Consider the following 17,984-nt stretch of genomic DNA (forward strand, 5'->3'; position numbering starts at 1 on the left):
TTCCGAACTCCGAAGAATAGCCCATAACCTCGACGGAATACGACATTCGGCCCGAGCGTCTTCGAAGCAAATCGGAGTCCTGAATGCTGAGCATCAAATGGTTCCCCCAGTATTTCTTACATCAGATGATGGAAATTTGCTATTCGGTTACTTGAGAAGGCCTGGCTGGCTGGCTTGGCCTAATCTATTTCCTGTATTAGAAAATACTCTTTCTTTCTCTCATTTGGCCTTCTTAGGTCTCGCCCCCTTGGTTCTCAGGGAGTACACGGGGATGAGGTAGAAGGGGAGGAGCGAGAATTAGCTACATTAAATCGAGATCTCAAGTCCCAGGTCAGATTTTGTTGTGGATTAAAATATATTTACCGAAAAAATAGCAATAACAATGGTATTAAAGAAGATAAGAAAGAAGAGAGAAAAGAAGAAAAGAAAGAAAAAGAATAAGAAAGAACATGGTTCTACACGGATACGCGTGGTGCCAAGTCCAAGTACGAGTACGAGCGATCAAAAGTTCGCGCCGAGATCCTCCAAGCCGTACTTTCCCCTCATCAGCCATCGTCAAAAAAATCCTCATCGCCATGGCCGCAGCAACTCGCACTTTCCTCGCCTTCCAGCATAATGCAAAACTCCACCATCTACAGACCGTGGTAGCGAGGGTTCAGTCGTTTGCCTCACTCGAGGAGTCCAACCGTCTGCTCTTCAAACAGGGCGGCGACGAGGATCATGTCGTCGTCACCGAACAGACCATTTTTCATCCGCAAGGGGGCGGCCAGCCTTCGGATGTCGGCGAGATAACCAACTCGTCCGGCGTCTCCTTCGTTGTGGCGTCGGCGCGCATGGATACCGTGCACGATGGTCAGGTGCTGCATTTCGGTCGCTTCAATCAACCCCCGTCGTCTCCGACCCCTCGGTTCTCCGAAGGCGAGACCGTCCAGCAAGCAATTGACGTGGAGAAGCGCATACTCTACTCGCGCTTTCACACCGCGGGGCATGTTCTCGGCTCAGCGGTCCGGCAGCTTCTGGAGAAGGAAGTGGCAGACTTTGACGAGTTGAAGGCGTCGCATTTCCCCGACTCCGCCTCGTGTGAGTTCCAGGGCCTCATCGAGGGCAAATGGAAGGAATCAATTCAGAAGAAGGTGGACGAGTTTGTCGCGGCCAAGATGCCGGTGCAAATTGAGTGGTGGGATGAAGACGATTTCCGGGCGCGGGGCTTGGAAAAGTTGATTCCGGATCGCAGTCTTGTGCCAGCCGGCGAAAAGTCGCGCGTGGTGAACATCGTGGGCGCCGAGGTGTATCCCTGTGGAGGCACGCATGTCGACACCACCGATCTCTGTGACCCTACGACGGTAAAGAAGATCTCGAGGAGTAAGGGGACATCAAGGGTGAGCTACACGGTCACATGAGGAGTCGGCCAGGAATTTGGAAGTACATACCTACATAAAGAACCCAGTACATACATACATACGGAGTACATATCCAATAGAGCACAGGTAGAAAAAATCACTCAATTGATCAGAGAAACACTTACCGAAAGAGGATGATGACCCTTGGCCTCTCTGCCAATAAGCAGCCCGCTTCCACGAGGCTGAACGAAGGCTGACAGGCCAAAGGATTCAACCCCCTTGACCTTCCGGCGCAGGCTTGGCTGCACGTTCAGTCACTGCGAAGCGAATCGAAACATGAAGGAGATCGACTCCGTTTCATTGGCGCTCGAGGCTCCCATCAGTCGGTTAATGCAAGCGGCGCAACGGGGGGACATCCACCAGGCCGAATCGCTCCTCCACGTTGTGTCGGCCGACGTCAGAGACCACACGGGCCGGACCGCGCTTTCGTGGGTTGCGTCGCGCGCTCAAGCCCATTCTCCCACCATTCGGGACCGCGCCGAACAGCTCATGCAGTTTCTCTTGGATAAAGGCGCGGACCCAACCCTCGCCGACCTGCATGGCGAGACGCCCTTGCATTGGGCGGCCAAGGCCGGTGACCACCAGATGGTGGATGCGTTCTTGCAAAAAGACCTCATTCCTCCCGATTTGGTGGATAATCGAGGTCGCACGCCCTTGTCGCACGCCGCTGGAGAAGGCCATCATCGGGTGGTGGAACTGTTGTTGGCAACGGACAGAGTTGATCCCGACCGCAAGGACGCGCGCGGGAGAACGGCACTATCGTGGGCAGCCGAACACTGGCACTTTAAGACGGTGACTGTGCTGATTGAAAACGATTCCAACGTCGACCTTCACGATGATGAGGGTCAGACCCCTCTAGGCTGGTTTATAACCAGCACGTCGAAAAAACATGGCGTGGACCCGAATCCACGCATGGCACAAGTGGATTTCCAACGGTGGTTCAAGGCCTTGGGTCCGACAAATGGCACAGAACCTATGACCAGGACTCGCCGGACTTTTCTTTCCTGGGCCTGCGAGCGAGGCGATAGTCAACTGGTAGAGCGTCTGCTGCAGACTACCTGGGCGGACCCTAACTCCATTGACCGGTACAGAAAGACCCCGTTGATCTATACCATCGAACAGAGTCACTACGAGATTGTCGATTTGTTGATAGCAGGAACGGAGAGGAGCCAGAAACGGGATATTGTGTCGTTGCGAATTATGATCCAGGAAGGCCGTGCTCGCTTGTTGAAGCCATTCCTGGAGCGATATAAGCCCAGCTTGGAGACCGAAGATGACTATAGCTCGGTGCCCTTGATGCGCATTGCACTGCAGCAAAGCGACCGAGTCACAGTCACAGTACTCCTGGAACATAAAGCCAGTATTCAGGATTTGGAAAACGGGGACTGGTTCGGGCCCTGCAGTGCACATAGGCCAAACACCGATCTCTTGAGGTCCCAATTCGATTTCTCGGCCAAATCAAACAACTTGGGCGCCAGAAATGGCGCCACCTCTGTTCCAGTGATGAAAATGGCCATTCCGGACGACGACCGTCCTGTATTAACGGCATTGCTAAACCATCGCGCCCGAATCATGGACCTCCAGGAGGACGAGGATGACTTTGCACAGTATAATAAAGGCACTGAGCCCAGTATAGCTGTGAAGATTGTGGCTCTGCGTGACGGACGCAGAAAGGCACACTGGATCTTGGGTGATGATTTGGATGAGGAGGTCAGGAACATACCGAAAACAACAGAAGAGACGCATCTTATGTGAGTGACTTCTCGTGCAGTTTCCATTCTCGACGACCCTGCATTCTCGTTCTGACTATTCTCTGACAAGCCTCTTCCGAGAAAATTATGTATGGAGAACGCACTATCAAAACGGCCATCAACCCAACGAGTTGCGGTTCTCGTTAGGAAATAGAAGTCCATGTAGGACATTCACTCTTTCCATCCAAATGAATCTCAAGATGGCGAACGAGCATACAAACAAGCACGATGATCAAAATTCCGACGGCAATGAGGAATATAGCACACGACTAATCCAATGGTCAGTTTTGGAAGCACCGACGAAATCAATACACTATTTCAGCAATCTCCCATACGGCTATATCCCGCAAAATGATATGGATCTGGTGCAACTTTTCCTGCATACATGGCGTAAAGATTGGATGACCTATTGCCAGGACGCGCGGCGTCATCTGGCACAGCTTGTCAGTCTACCTAACAAGCCCGAGTCATGTTTCGCGCTAACCACCACTCCAGCGCTCTCATCAATTGACAGCAAGGGGCAAGGACGAGTTGCTAATTGACACCGTAGCTGAAAACATGCTCCGATGGACTCGTATCCAAGGCACATTGGCTGAACAACTCAACCAGGCCCGCGAGTTTGTATCGCAATATCAACGGTTTAGCGAAACCCGCCAGTTTAGCGAGCAAATAAATCGGACAATCGATTCGCTAGAGCGCGAGGTCTCAAATCAGATTGACAAGCTCGAGCAGACCTTTCGTGACCTTCTCCAAATCGTAAGTGATATGTTACGGATGGAGATAAGCAGGGCTAATGGGATAGGAATTTGCCTGGACATCGATCAACGAAGCGCACCGGTCAACGAGCCTCGCAACTAGTATGAAGAGGCTGAGTTGGATAACGGTTCGATTCCCGCCACAGATTTGAGCCTAGGATTGTGACTAATGATTCCTAGTTTATCTTCCTTCCGTTGACTTTCGCCTCGGTAAGCCGTTGAATCCAGTGAATCCAATTGCGACATTTCTAACCTGCATAGAGTCTATTTGGCATGAATGTGGACATTCTAGCCGACAATCCGTCGTGGCGCTGGTATCCTCTTGTCGGGGGGACTCTTTTGCTGCTGACAGTAGCTACCTGGCTTGTCTCTAAGTTCACCCACGTAAGGAATCTCGTCAGAAACTGGGAGTGACACCGACTAACAGTAGGCAGATGGACCGATGGGTGGAATCGAAGGCTCAAAGGCTCAAAGAAAAGTCGGACTTGGTGCCACAACGATAAACGGTCTGTTCTCTGATGTCTGGTACGATAAGATTATCAATGAACTTGGCGTGCTATATGGATGAGATGGATGTGTGTCGAGGAGGCTGCAGCCATTCCCCTCAGGACAGGCACTGACCCACTTCTGCCGAGTACAGGGCAAACGCCAGCCCCGGGCACGTACCTATAAACTGGTCTCTCATTCACCCTTGCGACGCGTCGACGCGCTCTACGGCAATTTTTCCCATTGGTTCTGTTAAGGGTGGTGGATTTTCGCGATTCGCTGCAATCCAGGGTTGGCTAGTGACACTGATTGGTCCGTTCGAGGGCAGTCACTGTCAGGGGACATTTAGAGTTGATCCGGGCTTTTCTAGAAGGACTATATGTAGATTTAGTCCATACTTCTCTTCTGTGGGAGAGTGAATCTCTACATAGCTTTCCACACGCATCCTTAACCTGACCCTATTTGTCCTGGGATCTGAAAGGCCACAATATGCAGACGACCCGACACGTTCCATGCTAGCTACACCTTCAACCACTGCTTCTGGGTGCAGGTGATAGGCAAAATGCTCACAGAATACGGTCAGAAACTTGAAGAAGGAAGGACGTAGATACTGTTGCTTGAATATTGCCACGATGCCAAATGACCGCGGTTGGGGTCTCTACCAATCGGAATCCATGGGGTACAAACAGTGTTTGCGCGCAATTAGAAAGAAAGTCTACAGCATCAGGCTATTCATGGGGGGTCCTTTCGCTAAATCAATCCAGTCCTTTCATTGATCTGCTAAGGTACAGCATTATTCATAATTCAAACCCATTCAGGATGCTTGAGTTGACTTCGCGTCGCCACCAGGATATCCACCATCGCTAACGTTGCGCCTCCCATCACTTCCAGAACGGCCAGCTCAGCCACAAACTCCTTTCTGATCCAGTTGCACAGTTCCACTGCCAGGAGCGAGTCAATTCGGAAGGTATGAAGAGGCGAATGTATGTCCACCTCCGCATCCTCGGGGATGACCTTGTAGGAATGCGTTAATTTATTAATCAAGGCCTTCGCCACGACCTCTCGCCCTTCCTCGAGCGAAGTTGCTTCGGAGAAAAGCTTCTGGAATTGGACTTCTACCTCTTTCGAGGTGTCATCGGTGGTGATGTTATCCATTTTCAGGTGATTGAACAGTGGCTTTTCCAGGAGTACATTGCCCACAAATCCGTCACCCCCAGGGGCAAGGCCAACAACCACCTGCGAAGTCTCTGGGGTTAGAATGGGTCGATCCGGGTTGCAGTAGTGGTCCAAGAGACCCAAAAACTTTGGACGAGAAACAGGTAACAGCGAACCGTTGCCGTAGCCGACGACTTTCTCTAGTAGGCCGGGTGTCTCCGCTAGCAATCCGTCGTCGCTCATGACCCCTAAGTCTAGTGAAACAGCCTTTTGTCCTTTGGAGACGCGGTATCGGGCAAGTCCATCGGAGTAGGAATTTCCGGCGCCATAATTCGACTGACTGGGTATGCCAAGCAGGCCGTTGGCAGAGGAAAGTAGGATGAAGAAATCAAGGTCCTTTGGAAGATTCATTTCGAGGTTCCAAGAACCACGAACTTTGCAGCCAACCGCTGTTTTCCACTCCTCGTAGCTCATCCGCTCGAATGGTTGGTCTCGAAGAACCATCGAGCCTTGAATGCAGCCCTTGATTGGAGGCATTGTCTGCGCCACTTCGTGAATGACACGACTGACAGATGCTGGGTCGGCCACATCACACGGAGGTGTTTTAACTTGTACGCCTTGTGCTTCAAGCTCATCAACTAGGGCGAGCGCTGCTTTTGTTTTAGCTCCTGAACGCCCAAGAAGAACCAAGTGTTTGGCGCCCCGAGCAGCCATCCAACGCGCAGCAACTCGACCAAGGCCTCCCAGACCACCCGCAACAAGATATGTAGCGTTTGCGTTGAGATTGAACGAGGCCCTTGTGTCGAGGATGGTTGGTACACGTGCCTCCGGGGAAATCTCTAATACCAGTTTCCCTATTATGCCGCCACTCTGCATCAAGTGGAAGGCGTCTTCAAGGTTGCTGGCACTTTCGAGTTGAAGTGGTTTGTGCAAATGCAGTTTTCCTTCGGCAAAAAGATCGAATATCGCCTCGACTCCTCGTCTTGCAGCGTCGGGTCTCTCGTGCATCCAATTCAAACTGTCAAAGTATGTGAAAGATGCTTGTCGGCCAGGCTGTGCCATGGGAAGGCTCATCGAAGACAAAGAGTCCCTGCAACCGAGGTCCACTAATCTTCCGTAATTCCCAATGCATTCCCAAGATGCAAGAAGAGCTTCACCAGCCAAGGCATTGAGCACAACATCCACGCCACGCCCTTTTGTCTGTCGTATCACAGCCTCGGCGAAACTTGTATCTCGACTGTAAAAGATATGATTCGCAGGGATTTCGTAAACGTCGGTGAGGATTTGCTTCTTCTCCTGGGTACTTGTGGTGGTGTAGACCTCCGCACCAATATACTGGGCGATCTGAATGGCTGCCTGGCCAGTACCGCCAGCTCCTGCATGGATTAGAATACTCTCACCCCTTTGAAGGCGAGCAATTTCGACGATAGCTTGCCAAGCCGTTCCAAACTGAGCTGGGATGCTAGCTGCCTCAGTCATGGAAAGAAAATCCGGGATCCTGCATGTCGAATTCACTCCACTCTTGACTGTGGTTTTGAACTTTCCTGGACCGAATGCCACGACCCGATCACCCGGCTGATACCCAGAGAACTCACCTGCTCTGGTTACTGTTCCTGCGCACTCCTGCCCAAATGCCGTCTTGGGATCTTTTCCCAGAGCAATCTCACAATCGCGGAAATTCAATCCAACTGCATCCACATTCATCTCCACCTCATGCGACTGAATTGTCTGCTCTAGGTACTCGTTGCTATCGGACCAATGCAATGTTTCCAGGAGACCTGGCATTTTATACGCGAGTTTGACGGATCCGGCATCACCCAGCGACTTGGTTGCAGACTGGCGCGGAAGAGATGCTGCATGAAGGTCATCGGTCAAGGATTTGCTTGACTTGACGCGTGTCACATGAAGAATCCCCTCAATCTCCATAAATTCAGGCTCGTAATTCGTCTGCTCAAGGTCAAGAATTTCGTGTGTGAGAACACGCATAATATGCGATACCGGATCGCTGCTGATTTGGTTGTCCAGATCAAGAGCAAGTGTAGTCATGCGCAGGTTCTCATGCTCAGCTCGCAGAGTTCGAGCCCATCCATCCGCCATGGTGTATTCAGGCTTCTTGGAGAAGCATCCACCACCCGCAGTTACCCAGAGGATAGAAGTGCAGTGGGTTACCGCATATTGAATTTGAGAAAATGCTTCCTGACTCATACCATCCAGCAGCGGGGTCTCCGTCTCATGAATGAAGATCAGTGTCGTGTTGACAAAGGACGGGAGTGCAATACACTTGCTCAGGTCGCCGCCAGCGATGTTTGACTCCGACTGCTGTGCCTTCAGTGACTTCGTAGTCTGTTCGTACAATCTTCTTTGTGCCGTAGAACTCTCATCGAACACGAAAAAGACGTTCAGAGGCGCCCGTAGGGTTTCATTAGAAGCAGTGGTAACCAGGACAGAATTTTCTTGACATTCTGCGTCGAGAAATTCTGGAATCTCCATATCCGCTCCCGAGAACCCTGTGTCCTTAAAGGTTGTATCCCATTGCGTGCCCGTCATCGCCGGGCTCCAAATCCTGTTGTCCTCTTTTCCTGCCCACCAACCTTCCATCAAACCGGCAACAAATCCAGACCGAATAATTTCTGGGCGGGTGATCTCAAACAAGGTCACTTTTCCACGGGGCTTCAGAAGCTTTCTCACGTTCCTCATTGTCGCACAAATATCAGGAGTGGCATGCAAAACATTTGCCGCTACCACCAAGTCGTAAGATTCTAACTCAAACCCTTGGGCAGTCAGATCATCCATTACATCAAGAACCCTGAAATTCATGCGTGGAAAGTCTTTGAAGCGCTTGGCGGCGGTGTCGAAGAAAGCCGGGGAGATATCGGTGTAGTCATAGGATGCGTACAAGGGGCTACCAGGAGAGATCCCACTTCCCTGAGACAAGGCCTTCAGGATATGGGCTGTTGTTCCTCCCGTTCCGGCCCCAATTTCGAGAATTCTCATGCCTGGGTTCAGCTGTGCTTGAGCCCTGAGGTAGAACCCTAGAGTGTCAAAACATCCGTCCCGATCATTGGACTCACGATAGAAGTTGCTCATCATGTCATCCTTCCAGAGAAACTGTATGGGATCCTGCTCCCCGCGCAGAATTGGAAGCAGGTTGGACCCTGTGTGTACAAACGCATAACCCTGGGCGTTTGCGACAGACAGCCGATCACAGGCAGATTTGAAGTACTCGGTATCATGTAAAAGATACTTCCATTCTGGGCGACTAAGTGGAAGCTCACCAGCCTCAAATTTTGACCGCTGAAGTCTCGCCCAGTCGATATATCGTTGTATGTGGGGTAAAACTTTCTCCGGGTTCACATCGCCCAAGTTGTCTAGCGCTTGACTGAGGAATCTGAACAGAACAAAATTCACATCTCTGAAATATTCCAAGGGCGCTGGGCCGTCCGGCCGACTTTGCGCACAATATCTCGCGAGCCGGTCAGGGTCAAGTAAATCCAGTGCTGGGAAATGATGGAGATGGTGAACGGTCAATTTATCATCATTATCACCAAAAGACTCCCATGGGCTATCTGCAACAATTGTGGACTGCAGACCGTGGACCTTTGCAAGCACCCGAGTTCTTTGCTCATCCATAGCACAGATATCAAATTCATGTCCTCGGCTATGGAGAGACTTGACCCAGGTAGAAGCATGAATGACAGCGGCAGAAGGATGACTGAGGCCCTCTTTGGCAACCCATAGATTCTGGATGCCTGTGGGAACAGCAGTAGGAACTCTTGCTTGTCCACCCTCCGAAAGAGCCGCAGCAGTGAGATGGAGGATGCCATCTAGGGTTGTGGGATGAACTATGTGAGGCTGTGGGTGCTGATCGGTAGGCCAAGAAAAGATCTTCAATGAGGATCTCGCCTGGTGTTCCTTGCTGCATTTGCCGTTGAACACGGTCTGGAAAGTCGGTCCAAATTCGAATCCACTTTCCTTAAGGCATTTGTACATTTTCTCCTCGCTGAACTCCATGGCGCAGGCTTTCGAGAGCCGATTATCCTGTTGCATGCAGTCCGCAAATTGTTGGTTTTCTTCTGAAAAGTCATCACTCATCGTTTGATACTTGACTTTGATAAATCCGTGGCAGTTGTCTTGCCAGGTGTCATCGTCGGCCAAGGAACAGAGTCGAAACTCTAGCCACGGAAATGCAGAGCTGGTACCGTCTGTCAATGTACGGAGATGCAGGTTGGTCTCAACCCCGTCAGCTGTTCTAGGAACTGTTAGAGCACATTGGAACTTTACGTTGCGCAACTGAAAAGCTTCAACCTTCTTGCCAGGACTGGACATTTGGTTAGCAGCTTCGATCGCCATGACAAGCATGCCCGCTGCTGGGTAAATCAAAGTTCCATTGATGACATGATCTTCAACCCAGGGCATCTCTGAAATTCGTATATGATGGCGCCATCGAGCTTCCAGTGGATTCCAGTCAGTTACCGGCTTTCCAAGAAGATCTAATTTCCCTTGATCCGCGATTCGAAGTCGTCTACTGACTCGGCTTTCACGCCAGTAAGAGGTTGAGTGGTTGAAAGGGTATTCTGGTAGGTCAGTGAGCACAAGGGCGTGCTTTGACCCAGGGTTGTCCAGTCGGTTAACCCTCCCAAGATCCACTGGAAGGCCAAGGCAATGGAGGCGGCCTAACGCATCCAGAATGTTATGGGCCGCGTTCTGGCCTCGTCGAATAGCGGGACTATAGCTAACTTCCTGGCCCCACGAGAGGGTCTCAAGCAGGTCGCGAATTGGACGTTGCAGAGTCGCTTGGGGTCCAACCTCAAGCAAGACGTTTACTCCGAGCTGTGAGCGATGACTGCCGTCGAGCTTCTTTCTGATCTTCCGACCGGACTCGGTACAGATCTGAAGGAGCGACTGGGCAAACTGCACGGGGGAAGTGAGATTATCAACCCAGTATTGCGGTATGCGCAGCTCTCTAGAGACAACTTTTTCGCCCGTGACTGAAGAAATCATGACACAGCCATTGGAATTCTTTTCCATGGGCTGAAGATCATTCATCTGTTCTTTGTAGACAGAAGCAATTCGATCCATATGGTACGAATGGTAGGCCACTGGAACTTTCAGTTTTCTAGAGAAAACGTTGCATGATTCGAAGAGATCTTTGAGGGTGTCGACCTGGTTTTCATCTCCAGATATTGTCACGCTCTTTTGGCTGTTTATGCAGGCTACTTGAAGACCACATCGGCCATGCACCTTGGATACCTCGTCAATATAGCCATGTGCATCCGCCTCGGATAAACTGGCCGCAATCATCGATCCGGCTAGTTGTTGCGTCTTTGATAGCTCCGTAGCACATACACCTCTAAAGTATGCAATGCGCATAGATTCCATCGTTGAAAGAGCCCCAGCCGCATACGCTGCTGCAATCTCACCAGATGAATGTCCAATCGCTACGGCAGGATTTATTCCCACACTGTGAAGCAGATCGACCAGTGCAATTTGCAGGGCGGTGTTCGCTGGTTGTGCTATCTCAGGATCGTTGATTCTGGATGATGTGTCTTCGCGAAGGAGTTCGTCTGTTGTTGTTCAGTGTCATTTTCAAATGCTTTGGGTGAGGGGGGTAACTGACCTTGCAAGGACCAAGGACATCCAAAACTTTGGAGATCATGGCCACATTGCCAGATGCTATTTCTGAAGACAGGATAGTTGAACAGTTCACGGCCCATCCCAGCCCACTGTGAGCCTTGTCCTGTGAATACAAAACCCAGCACAGGCTTCTCGATGGCTTGGTAAGCCTCACTCGTCTTCCGTCCCACATCCTGGAGGTCCTTCAAGCTAGACGCTGTCCAGAAGCTTCGATAGGGTAAGGCGCTTCGGCGGGTGTTCAGAGTGTGAGCTAAGTTTGCCGTATACTGGCAAAGCTCATCTGGCGAAACTTCAACGGTTTCAAAGTATGATTTGTATGCAGCAGCAACATGCTTGACCCCAGCCTTGCTCGCGGATGACAGCACCAAAAGCTTCGGCAAAGGCAAGGTTGTTGAGGGAGAAGCCACCGAGGGCTTGTCCAGTTCACTCAATGCACCGTTTGAAGATTTAGGTACCGGAGGGTAGTCAACCGTGGTGTGGTTTCCGACAAGGCCATGACTTCGGAGGTAGTTATAAGCATCGTCCAAGACAACGTGGGCATTCGAGCCCCCAAAGCCAAAGGAGTTGACAGACGCACGACGCAGGCCAAGCGTGGGCCATGGCGTTGGGTCATGCGGCAGCTGCAGGGATGCGTGGATGAGTCAGCCGCCTATTTCCACTTCGTCCGCTCTCCTTCAGAAACACCAATCCACCTTACCTTGAGGCCCAGGAACTCCAGATCAATCTTGGGGTTGAGCTTCTCGAAATTGGTATTGGGCGGGATCAAGCCGCTCTCCAGAATGAGTATCGTCTTGATGACGGCCGCAATACCACTCGCACCCTCCAGATGGCCGATATTCGATTTCACCGCGCCCCTAACAATTCGAGGTTAGCAGGAACCCAAGGCAAAGATTCGATGTGGCTTATACGTACAAAAAGAGAGGGTCTTTCACAGTACGAAACCCACGGAATGCATCACCTAGTGCATTGCATTCGATCGGATCTCCGACCTGCGTGCCAGTGCCGTGAGCTTCGAAGAATCGAGTCGGCTCCATGCTCAGACCAGCCCTGGCGTATGTATCACGGATCAAATTGGCCTGCGCGGCGCCGCTGGGCTGCATAATACCAGATGGCGTGAGGCCATCTTGGTTCGATCCGGCCGAGCGGATGACAGCGCGAATGGTGTCGCCGTCTCGAATCGCATCCGCAAGGCGCTTGATCACCAATGTTCCGGTACCTTCACCTCGCCCGTACCCATTGGCACGGTGGTCGAAGCTGTAGCTGCGGGCGTCTGGCGATAGCATGTTGACGTTTGAAAACGCCTGCATCATGTCGGGTGATAATATGAGATTGGTGCCGGCCACAACACCCTGGATTTCGTTAGCGACGGCGTGGAAACGAGCTTGGGCTAATTACCATGTCTGTTTCTCCGCTCCGTAAACCCTGACAAGCCAAGTCCATGGCTATGAGGCTGCTCGAACATGCGGTATCTATATTCATACTTGTTCCTCGGAAATCGAAGAACCAGCTAAGTCGGTTTGCATTCATGCTCATCTGCATGCCGACCACGTCATAATCTGCAGTCATCTCTACATCCTTACATGCCATCAGTCTGTAATCGCCGTTAAAGCAGCCGACATGAACGGATGTCTGAGACCCCACTGCCTTTTCCATTGGAATGCCCGCTATTATACGGTTAGTGCAAATGAACTCGAAGCATGGTGTCTGAAATCTCCCAGGAATTACTGTACCATTTTCCAATGCTCTATATGTGACTTCCATGAGATGCCGATGCTGCGGGTCCAGCGCTGCAGCTTCATCTGCGGAGAGAGAAAAGAAGGGGGCATCAAAGAGGGACACATCTTCTTTCAGATAATGACCTCCTTGAGCGGAATACTGTGGTCTGGTCAGCAGCTGAAAATCAATGATCTGATTGCACACCAATCCATACCTGTCCTCGTCTCCTGCCGTCAGGATGCTGCCATTGGGAAATACTAATCCGGTCTTCTGGTGTATCTGACACGGCGCATCTTTTCTCCATCATCATATTCCAGAATGCTTTGGAGTCTGTTGCGTCTCCGGGAAATCGAAAGGAGTACCCGACAATGGCGATGGGGTCCAGCCTATCTGTATCCCCGGGGTTTACTTTGCCATTAAGGTCACCTAGACCATTGTGCAATGCATCTGACAGGTCACCATAATCTAACATGATAGGAGCCATATTGAAGTTATGAGGAAGTGCAAGGAAACGTTCATGTGCAATGGTTACAAACAAAAGACCCCCGAGGTGGCCAGGGAAGAACAGGCTTTAAGAAGGAAAGAAAGATACCAAAAGACGTCCTTGCGCCTTCACTCCATCGTGAAAGGACCAGCGCGTACTCAGTGCGGCTCATTCAACAATTCAGCCGAATCAGTCGCCTCCACTCTATACTACGTATGTACCTACTAGGCAATAGTCCTGTGGCTCTTGCGGGGACTACCATCGGGTCTCTCGCCCGTCACCCGTTGCGTTTTCCGTCCGCAGAACGAGATTCGATGTCCAATCCGATCTTCATGAACCTTGGTGAATTGTTGTTAACATCTACTCCGGAGTAGAACCATTCCCCTAAATCCCACCACTAACTTCTCCACCGCGGCATATGCTGGCTCGACCGTTAGACGCTAAACCCTAGCGTTGCGCGCTAATTCATTAACTATCGGTTAGTGACATGAGTGGACCGACATTTCACCTGCCATCGGCATAACTTCTTCGCTGATCCCTGGAACCAGTGCAGTACCGAGACCCACTTCCATCCACTACAGGTTGAAAGGGCTTATCAATGGGGCTATTTTACACTGACAGACTCTACTCCGTTATGCCGCCATCACCGCCCTTCCAATGGTTCTGCGAATTACCCTGACGCTTGCCAACAGTTCGTCCTTAGCCCTTGCGGCTGGAACGGCATGGCCTTCCTCATGGAGAAACACCGTGCGTTCTTTCGGATCACACAGCGCAAATAGCGCCTCGCTCCCTCGGCAGTATGCCATATCAGCACGGCCCCAAATATGTGCCGTAGGAAATCCCGCCAAGAGTTGATCACCGTCTCCCTCCGCGTTCAGTAATCTAACCTGGTCGTGCTCCAGCCCGACGGGGTCAATCGGGTTTGCACCGGACAGGAATACGGCGCATTTGAATGGCAGGTGCTTTTCTGGGTGGCGTATGGCTTGCTGGATCAAGTAGGTGGCCGCCAAACTAGCACCCATCGAAAAGGCCATGATACCGTCGTAGGGACCCTCTGCCTCTACAAAGCTCGACAAATCTTCCAAGGCCTTGCGAACGCTTTCCGCTGATTCAACGGAGAAATAGTCGAAGTAGGTTTGCCTGGCGGGGAAGAAGGCCCGAAGCTCTTGCTTGCAGATCAGTTTTCCGAAAGTAAACCAATGTGGAGAATGGCCGACAAACATACCAGGGGCCAAAGGAGCGGGGATGGTTCCCTCGACAAAGTCGTAGGTGTGGACACTGTTGTCGAGCTCATGCCTAAGAGCCGCTGCGAAAAATTTCAGTCACTGACCTTGGTGTGCAGAACAATAGATGACAGGGCAAACTCACCGATCTGGGACTCCAGAATCTGGGCAATTCACCTTCGCTTAGCTACTGGTCTTGTACAACTTTTCATAAAGGGGGGGCCCAAGGGTTAGCTGCCTACCTGGCTGGTGGTGCCTCTACCGTGGAAACAAAGGAATCGCATCGTGGTTGAAGGATGAGTATTGGGGAGATGAATGTTCAGGCTCAATTTCTCAACATCTGATGTCTGAAATAGGCGCCCACAATAGCATCTATTAAGTTTGATTTACGATGAGTTCAACTGAAGAACAGCCTCAACCACGAGTTCCACTGGTGATTCCTCCTTGCTCCATACGGACCAAATCCACCCGCGGGTGGAGCCGGAATTGTTACCCAGTAACCCAACGGGCTAGTCACTGCGGTGATTCCGAAATTTGAAGCTGCAGAACCCCGGCCCATCGACTATACTTGCTAGTACTACGCCATACAAGGTAATGATCTTTTGGCCCCTGCCTCGCCGTCTCCGTGCGCCTCCATGGTGTACGGAGCAAAGACCAAGGGGTATGGAGTATACTATTCCCAGGCGCTTATCTACATTTGATAATGATTATCTCTTGCCTTTCTCTGAAATTTTGAACCACCCACCACCAATGTTGATCGGTCGGTTTGGCCCCTTGCCCTGTGCTGAACGCGCTGAAGAATTTATAATAATGACTAACAAACCACGCACAGCCTGCTCTGGCTATGTCGATTGGGCTCTGGCTATTGCGAACATCTTGCCAAGAGGCAAGAAAAAGGAAAGAAACAAAGCAAGTGCGAGAAGCCTCCTCATTATTGACTCGACTGGCCCCCAAACTCGCAATGCCTTAGCGTAGGTGCGAGTGAGGGCAGGGGATACCATTGATCCCATACATTTTCGCCCCATTATCTGCTGCTGACCTGCGGAAAGCCTGACAGAAGTCATGTCGATCAAAGACGCGATTCAATCTTATTCCTAATCAATGGGATATGTATCTTTTCTCCCCTCCTCCTTGTACGCACCCATCTTTTCTCTCTTCCTTCTCCCCCGCCTGATCGATCTGGGATTATCCCTGGCCGATGATTTGAACCTATCACTATGGCTAGTGCCACGAAATTCTCGCCGGGGTATCTGCAGGAGTCTCAACAGGGAACCATCCTCGGTGTCACCGTACTTTTCATCATTCTTGAGACACTGGCGGTCACATTCCGAGGCGTCTCCAAACTGATCGGCCGCCTGAACTGGGGTTGGGATGACGCGTTAATTGTTCTTGGGTTCATCCTCTGTACTGTGATCAATGGTTGTTCCATAGGTATGTTCGACTCTTCGGCTAGCAGAATCAAGGCGTGCGCGGGCTAATTTCTATCCAGCGGATGTGCACCATGGCGGCGTCGGCCTTCACATCCAGCGCGTTGCCAAGGAGAGCCCCGAGAAAATCCCCATCCAGGGCAAATTCATGTTCGCCTTCCCACTCATCTACTTCGCTGCCGTTGTCCCTCCGAAAATGGCGATCATATACCTTTACCTCAGTGTATTCACACAAAAGCCCTTTCGCGTCATCTGCTACGTGGTGACCGGCATTATGATTGGAAACTGGATCGGAACTACCGTTGCCTCCTTTTTGTCTTGTCAGCCGCTGAGCTACTACTGGACGCAGGAAGGAACTTGCTTCGATATCAACAGCTTCTTTCGCTGGGGCGGGTTTTCCAACATTGTCACGGATGTTATTATGATGGTCCTGCCGATGCCGGTGGTCTGGGAACTTCATGCATCTACTCGCCTGAAGCTGGGTATTCTGATCACCTTCTTGCTTGGTAGCTTGTACGATATCCCCCCCCCCCTTCTCCTCTACTCTCTGCTGCGATTGCGGTGCTGACATGTATTTACTCCAGGGGTCTCATCGCCTCGGTCATCCGGTTTGTCAAATTCTACGTGACCGACGCACAAAAGGACTTGACCTGGGCCGGGGGTGATCTTGTTCTCTGGACGGTGGTCGAATGCGGTGGCTACTTGATCGCCGGATGTCTGCCCACATACCGGCCATTGGCGCGGTTTGTCGGACGTAAGCTGCATCTTACGAGCGACGGGAGCAGCGGAGGAGATACCACCGCCCAGCACAACACGAGTGGCAGCAGCCGACGACAGACTAGCAAATTCCAGCGCATGGTCAACACCACTGACGATGAAGAAGATGCAATTGGGCTGGTCAGCGTGTCTCAAGGGAACGTGCTGGCGGGGAAGCACGATGCCACAGGTGGTCCGGGACAGATCGTGGTCAATCACCATATCGACGTTCGATAAGGTCGAGGAGATGAAGGATATTTCTCTTTCTTTTTCTCTCTCTCTGTCTCTTATTTCTCTTCTTTCTGTCAATTATTTTCTTTTGTCTGGGTTGGATTCGAATAAGTATCGTAAATCCCAATACAAAAAGTCTATGTATACCGACTGGACCAAACTCAAGAGACTGTCTTCCCCTTTTTCTTTCTCTATCTTCGTATCTCTCCCCTGATCCCTCTCCATCAGGATTCACTACTCCGTACGCGAGAGAGGTCAGTGTCGATCGACAGGGCCTCAGGTGTCAGTCACCTGCAGGGGCCACAACCCTAATTGGAGCCGAGGATGTCAATCTTTCCCTTTCTTTCTCTTCCACTCTCCCTCGCCCTTTATTCATCCTTTCGATTCTCTTCTTCTCGTCCGACAGACTAAGGTTGTCAATAATTCGGACACTTTCCTTCCGTTGACCCGCCCCTTAATCTTGAATGGGGTTTGTCCGCCCGAGCCCCAGAAAAGGTCAAGCAATGGCCCCCAAACCTCTAACGCAGGCGCGTTTTCTCTAGCCCAACTGTCTAAGGATAGCCGAATGGTGCCGTTTCTTAGCGGTACTTGATATCATTGGGGTACTTTACGGACTACTATGAGGGTCGTCCGGGATTAGAGTCCTTTTAGGATTAATTATAGCTGGGGGGAGCTGAAAACGAACGCCAAAAATCCTGGCGATGGCGGTGGATCTCAAAAACATCCTTGTGAGCTGCAACCTCACAACCAACAAGTGGGTCCGAGATCCACTACTAACGGCGCTAAAACAAAGCCTTGCTATCCTACTCCAGATCCCGTTACGGAGTGGTCCCGCGAACTGGTCGTGCTGGCAGGCTGGCAGGCTAGCACGCTGCCTGTGCAATCTCAATTCTCGCCCCCAAAATTAGCGATGCCTTCTCAGTGGGCCGATCGTCACTCCACGGACGGTGCGGATAGCAGAGGGCT

General features: G+C 51.3%; 5 protein-coding genes across 5 annotated transcripts; 3 read left to right on the forward strand and 2 right to left on the reverse strand.

Annotated features, from left to right (window-relative positions):
• Positions 1-548: 548 nt before the first annotated feature.
• P170DRAFT_441106 (putative alanine--tRNA ligase) lies at positions 549-1,498 on the forward strand. The gene has a single exon (XM_024850231.1). It carries the CDS (start codon positions 576-578, stop codon positions 1,398-1,400), a length of 825 nt encoding a protein of 274 aa, XP_024698951.1. The 5' UTR covers positions 549-575; the 3' UTR covers positions 1,401-1,498.
• A 178-nt stretch (positions 1,499-1,676) lies between these two features.
• P170DRAFT_369717 (ankyrin repeat protein) lies at positions 1,677-4,409 on the forward strand (the record flags this gene model as incomplete). The annotated part of the gene is made up of 7 exons (XM_024844925.1): positions 1,677-3,151; positions 3,222-3,594; positions 3,647-3,907; positions 3,954-4,034; positions 4,087-4,116; positions 4,168-4,290; positions 4,341-4,409. 7 exons carry the CDS (start codon positions 1,677-1,679, stop codon positions 4,407-4,409), a joined length of 2,412 nt encoding a protein of 803 aa, XP_024698952.1.
• A 762-nt stretch (positions 4,410-5,171) lies between these two features.
• On the reverse strand, positions 5,172-13,381 carry P170DRAFT_459297 (polyketide synthase; the record flags this gene model as incomplete). Its single annotated transcript, XM_024851859.1, has 18 exons — positions 5,172-6,740; positions 6,774-8,310; positions 8,344-8,579; positions 8,619-9,288; positions 9,319-9,677; positions 9,708-9,796; positions 9,839-9,963; positions 10,021-10,149; positions 10,180-10,251; positions 10,285-10,506; positions 10,537-11,111; positions 11,165-11,801; positions 11,879-12,035; positions 12,094-12,530; positions 12,577-12,845; positions 12,912-13,056; positions 13,112-13,287; positions 13,324-13,381. 18 exons carry the CDS (start codon positions 13,379-13,381, stop codon positions 5,197-5,199), a joined length of 7,437 nt encoding a protein of 2,478 aa, XP_024698953.1. The 3' UTR covers positions 5,172-5,196.
• Positions 13,382-14,013: 632 nt separating this feature from the next.
• On the reverse strand, positions 14,014-14,888 carry P170DRAFT_430692 (uncharacterized protein; the record flags this gene model as incomplete). The annotated part of the gene is made up of 3 exons (XM_024847969.1): positions 14,014-14,687; positions 14,750-14,768; positions 14,847-14,888. The coding sequence occupies 3 exons, from the start codon at positions 14,886-14,888 to the stop codon at positions 14,014-14,016; spliced, it is 735 nt and encodes a 244-aa protein (XP_024698954.1).
• A 765-nt stretch (positions 14,889-15,653) lies between these two features.
• On the forward strand, positions 15,654-17,112 carry P170DRAFT_513988 (uncharacterized protein). The gene is made up of 3 exons (XM_024855165.1): positions 15,654-16,035; positions 16,094-16,544; positions 16,616-17,112. Exons 1-3 carry the CDS (start codon positions 15,822-15,824, stop codon positions 17,022-17,024), a joined length of 1,074 nt encoding a protein of 357 aa, XP_024698955.1. The 5' UTR covers positions 15,654-15,821; the 3' UTR covers positions 17,025-17,112.
• The last annotated feature ends 872 nt before the right edge of the window (positions 17,113-17,984 follow it).

Source organism: Aspergillus steynii, assembly GCF_002849105.1.
Source record: "Aspergillus steynii IBT 23096 chromosome Unknown P170scaffold_10, whole genome shotgun sequence".
Taxonomy (NCBI): Eukaryota; Fungi; Ascomycota; class Eurotiomycetes; order Eurotiales; family Aspergillaceae; genus Aspergillus; species Aspergillus steynii.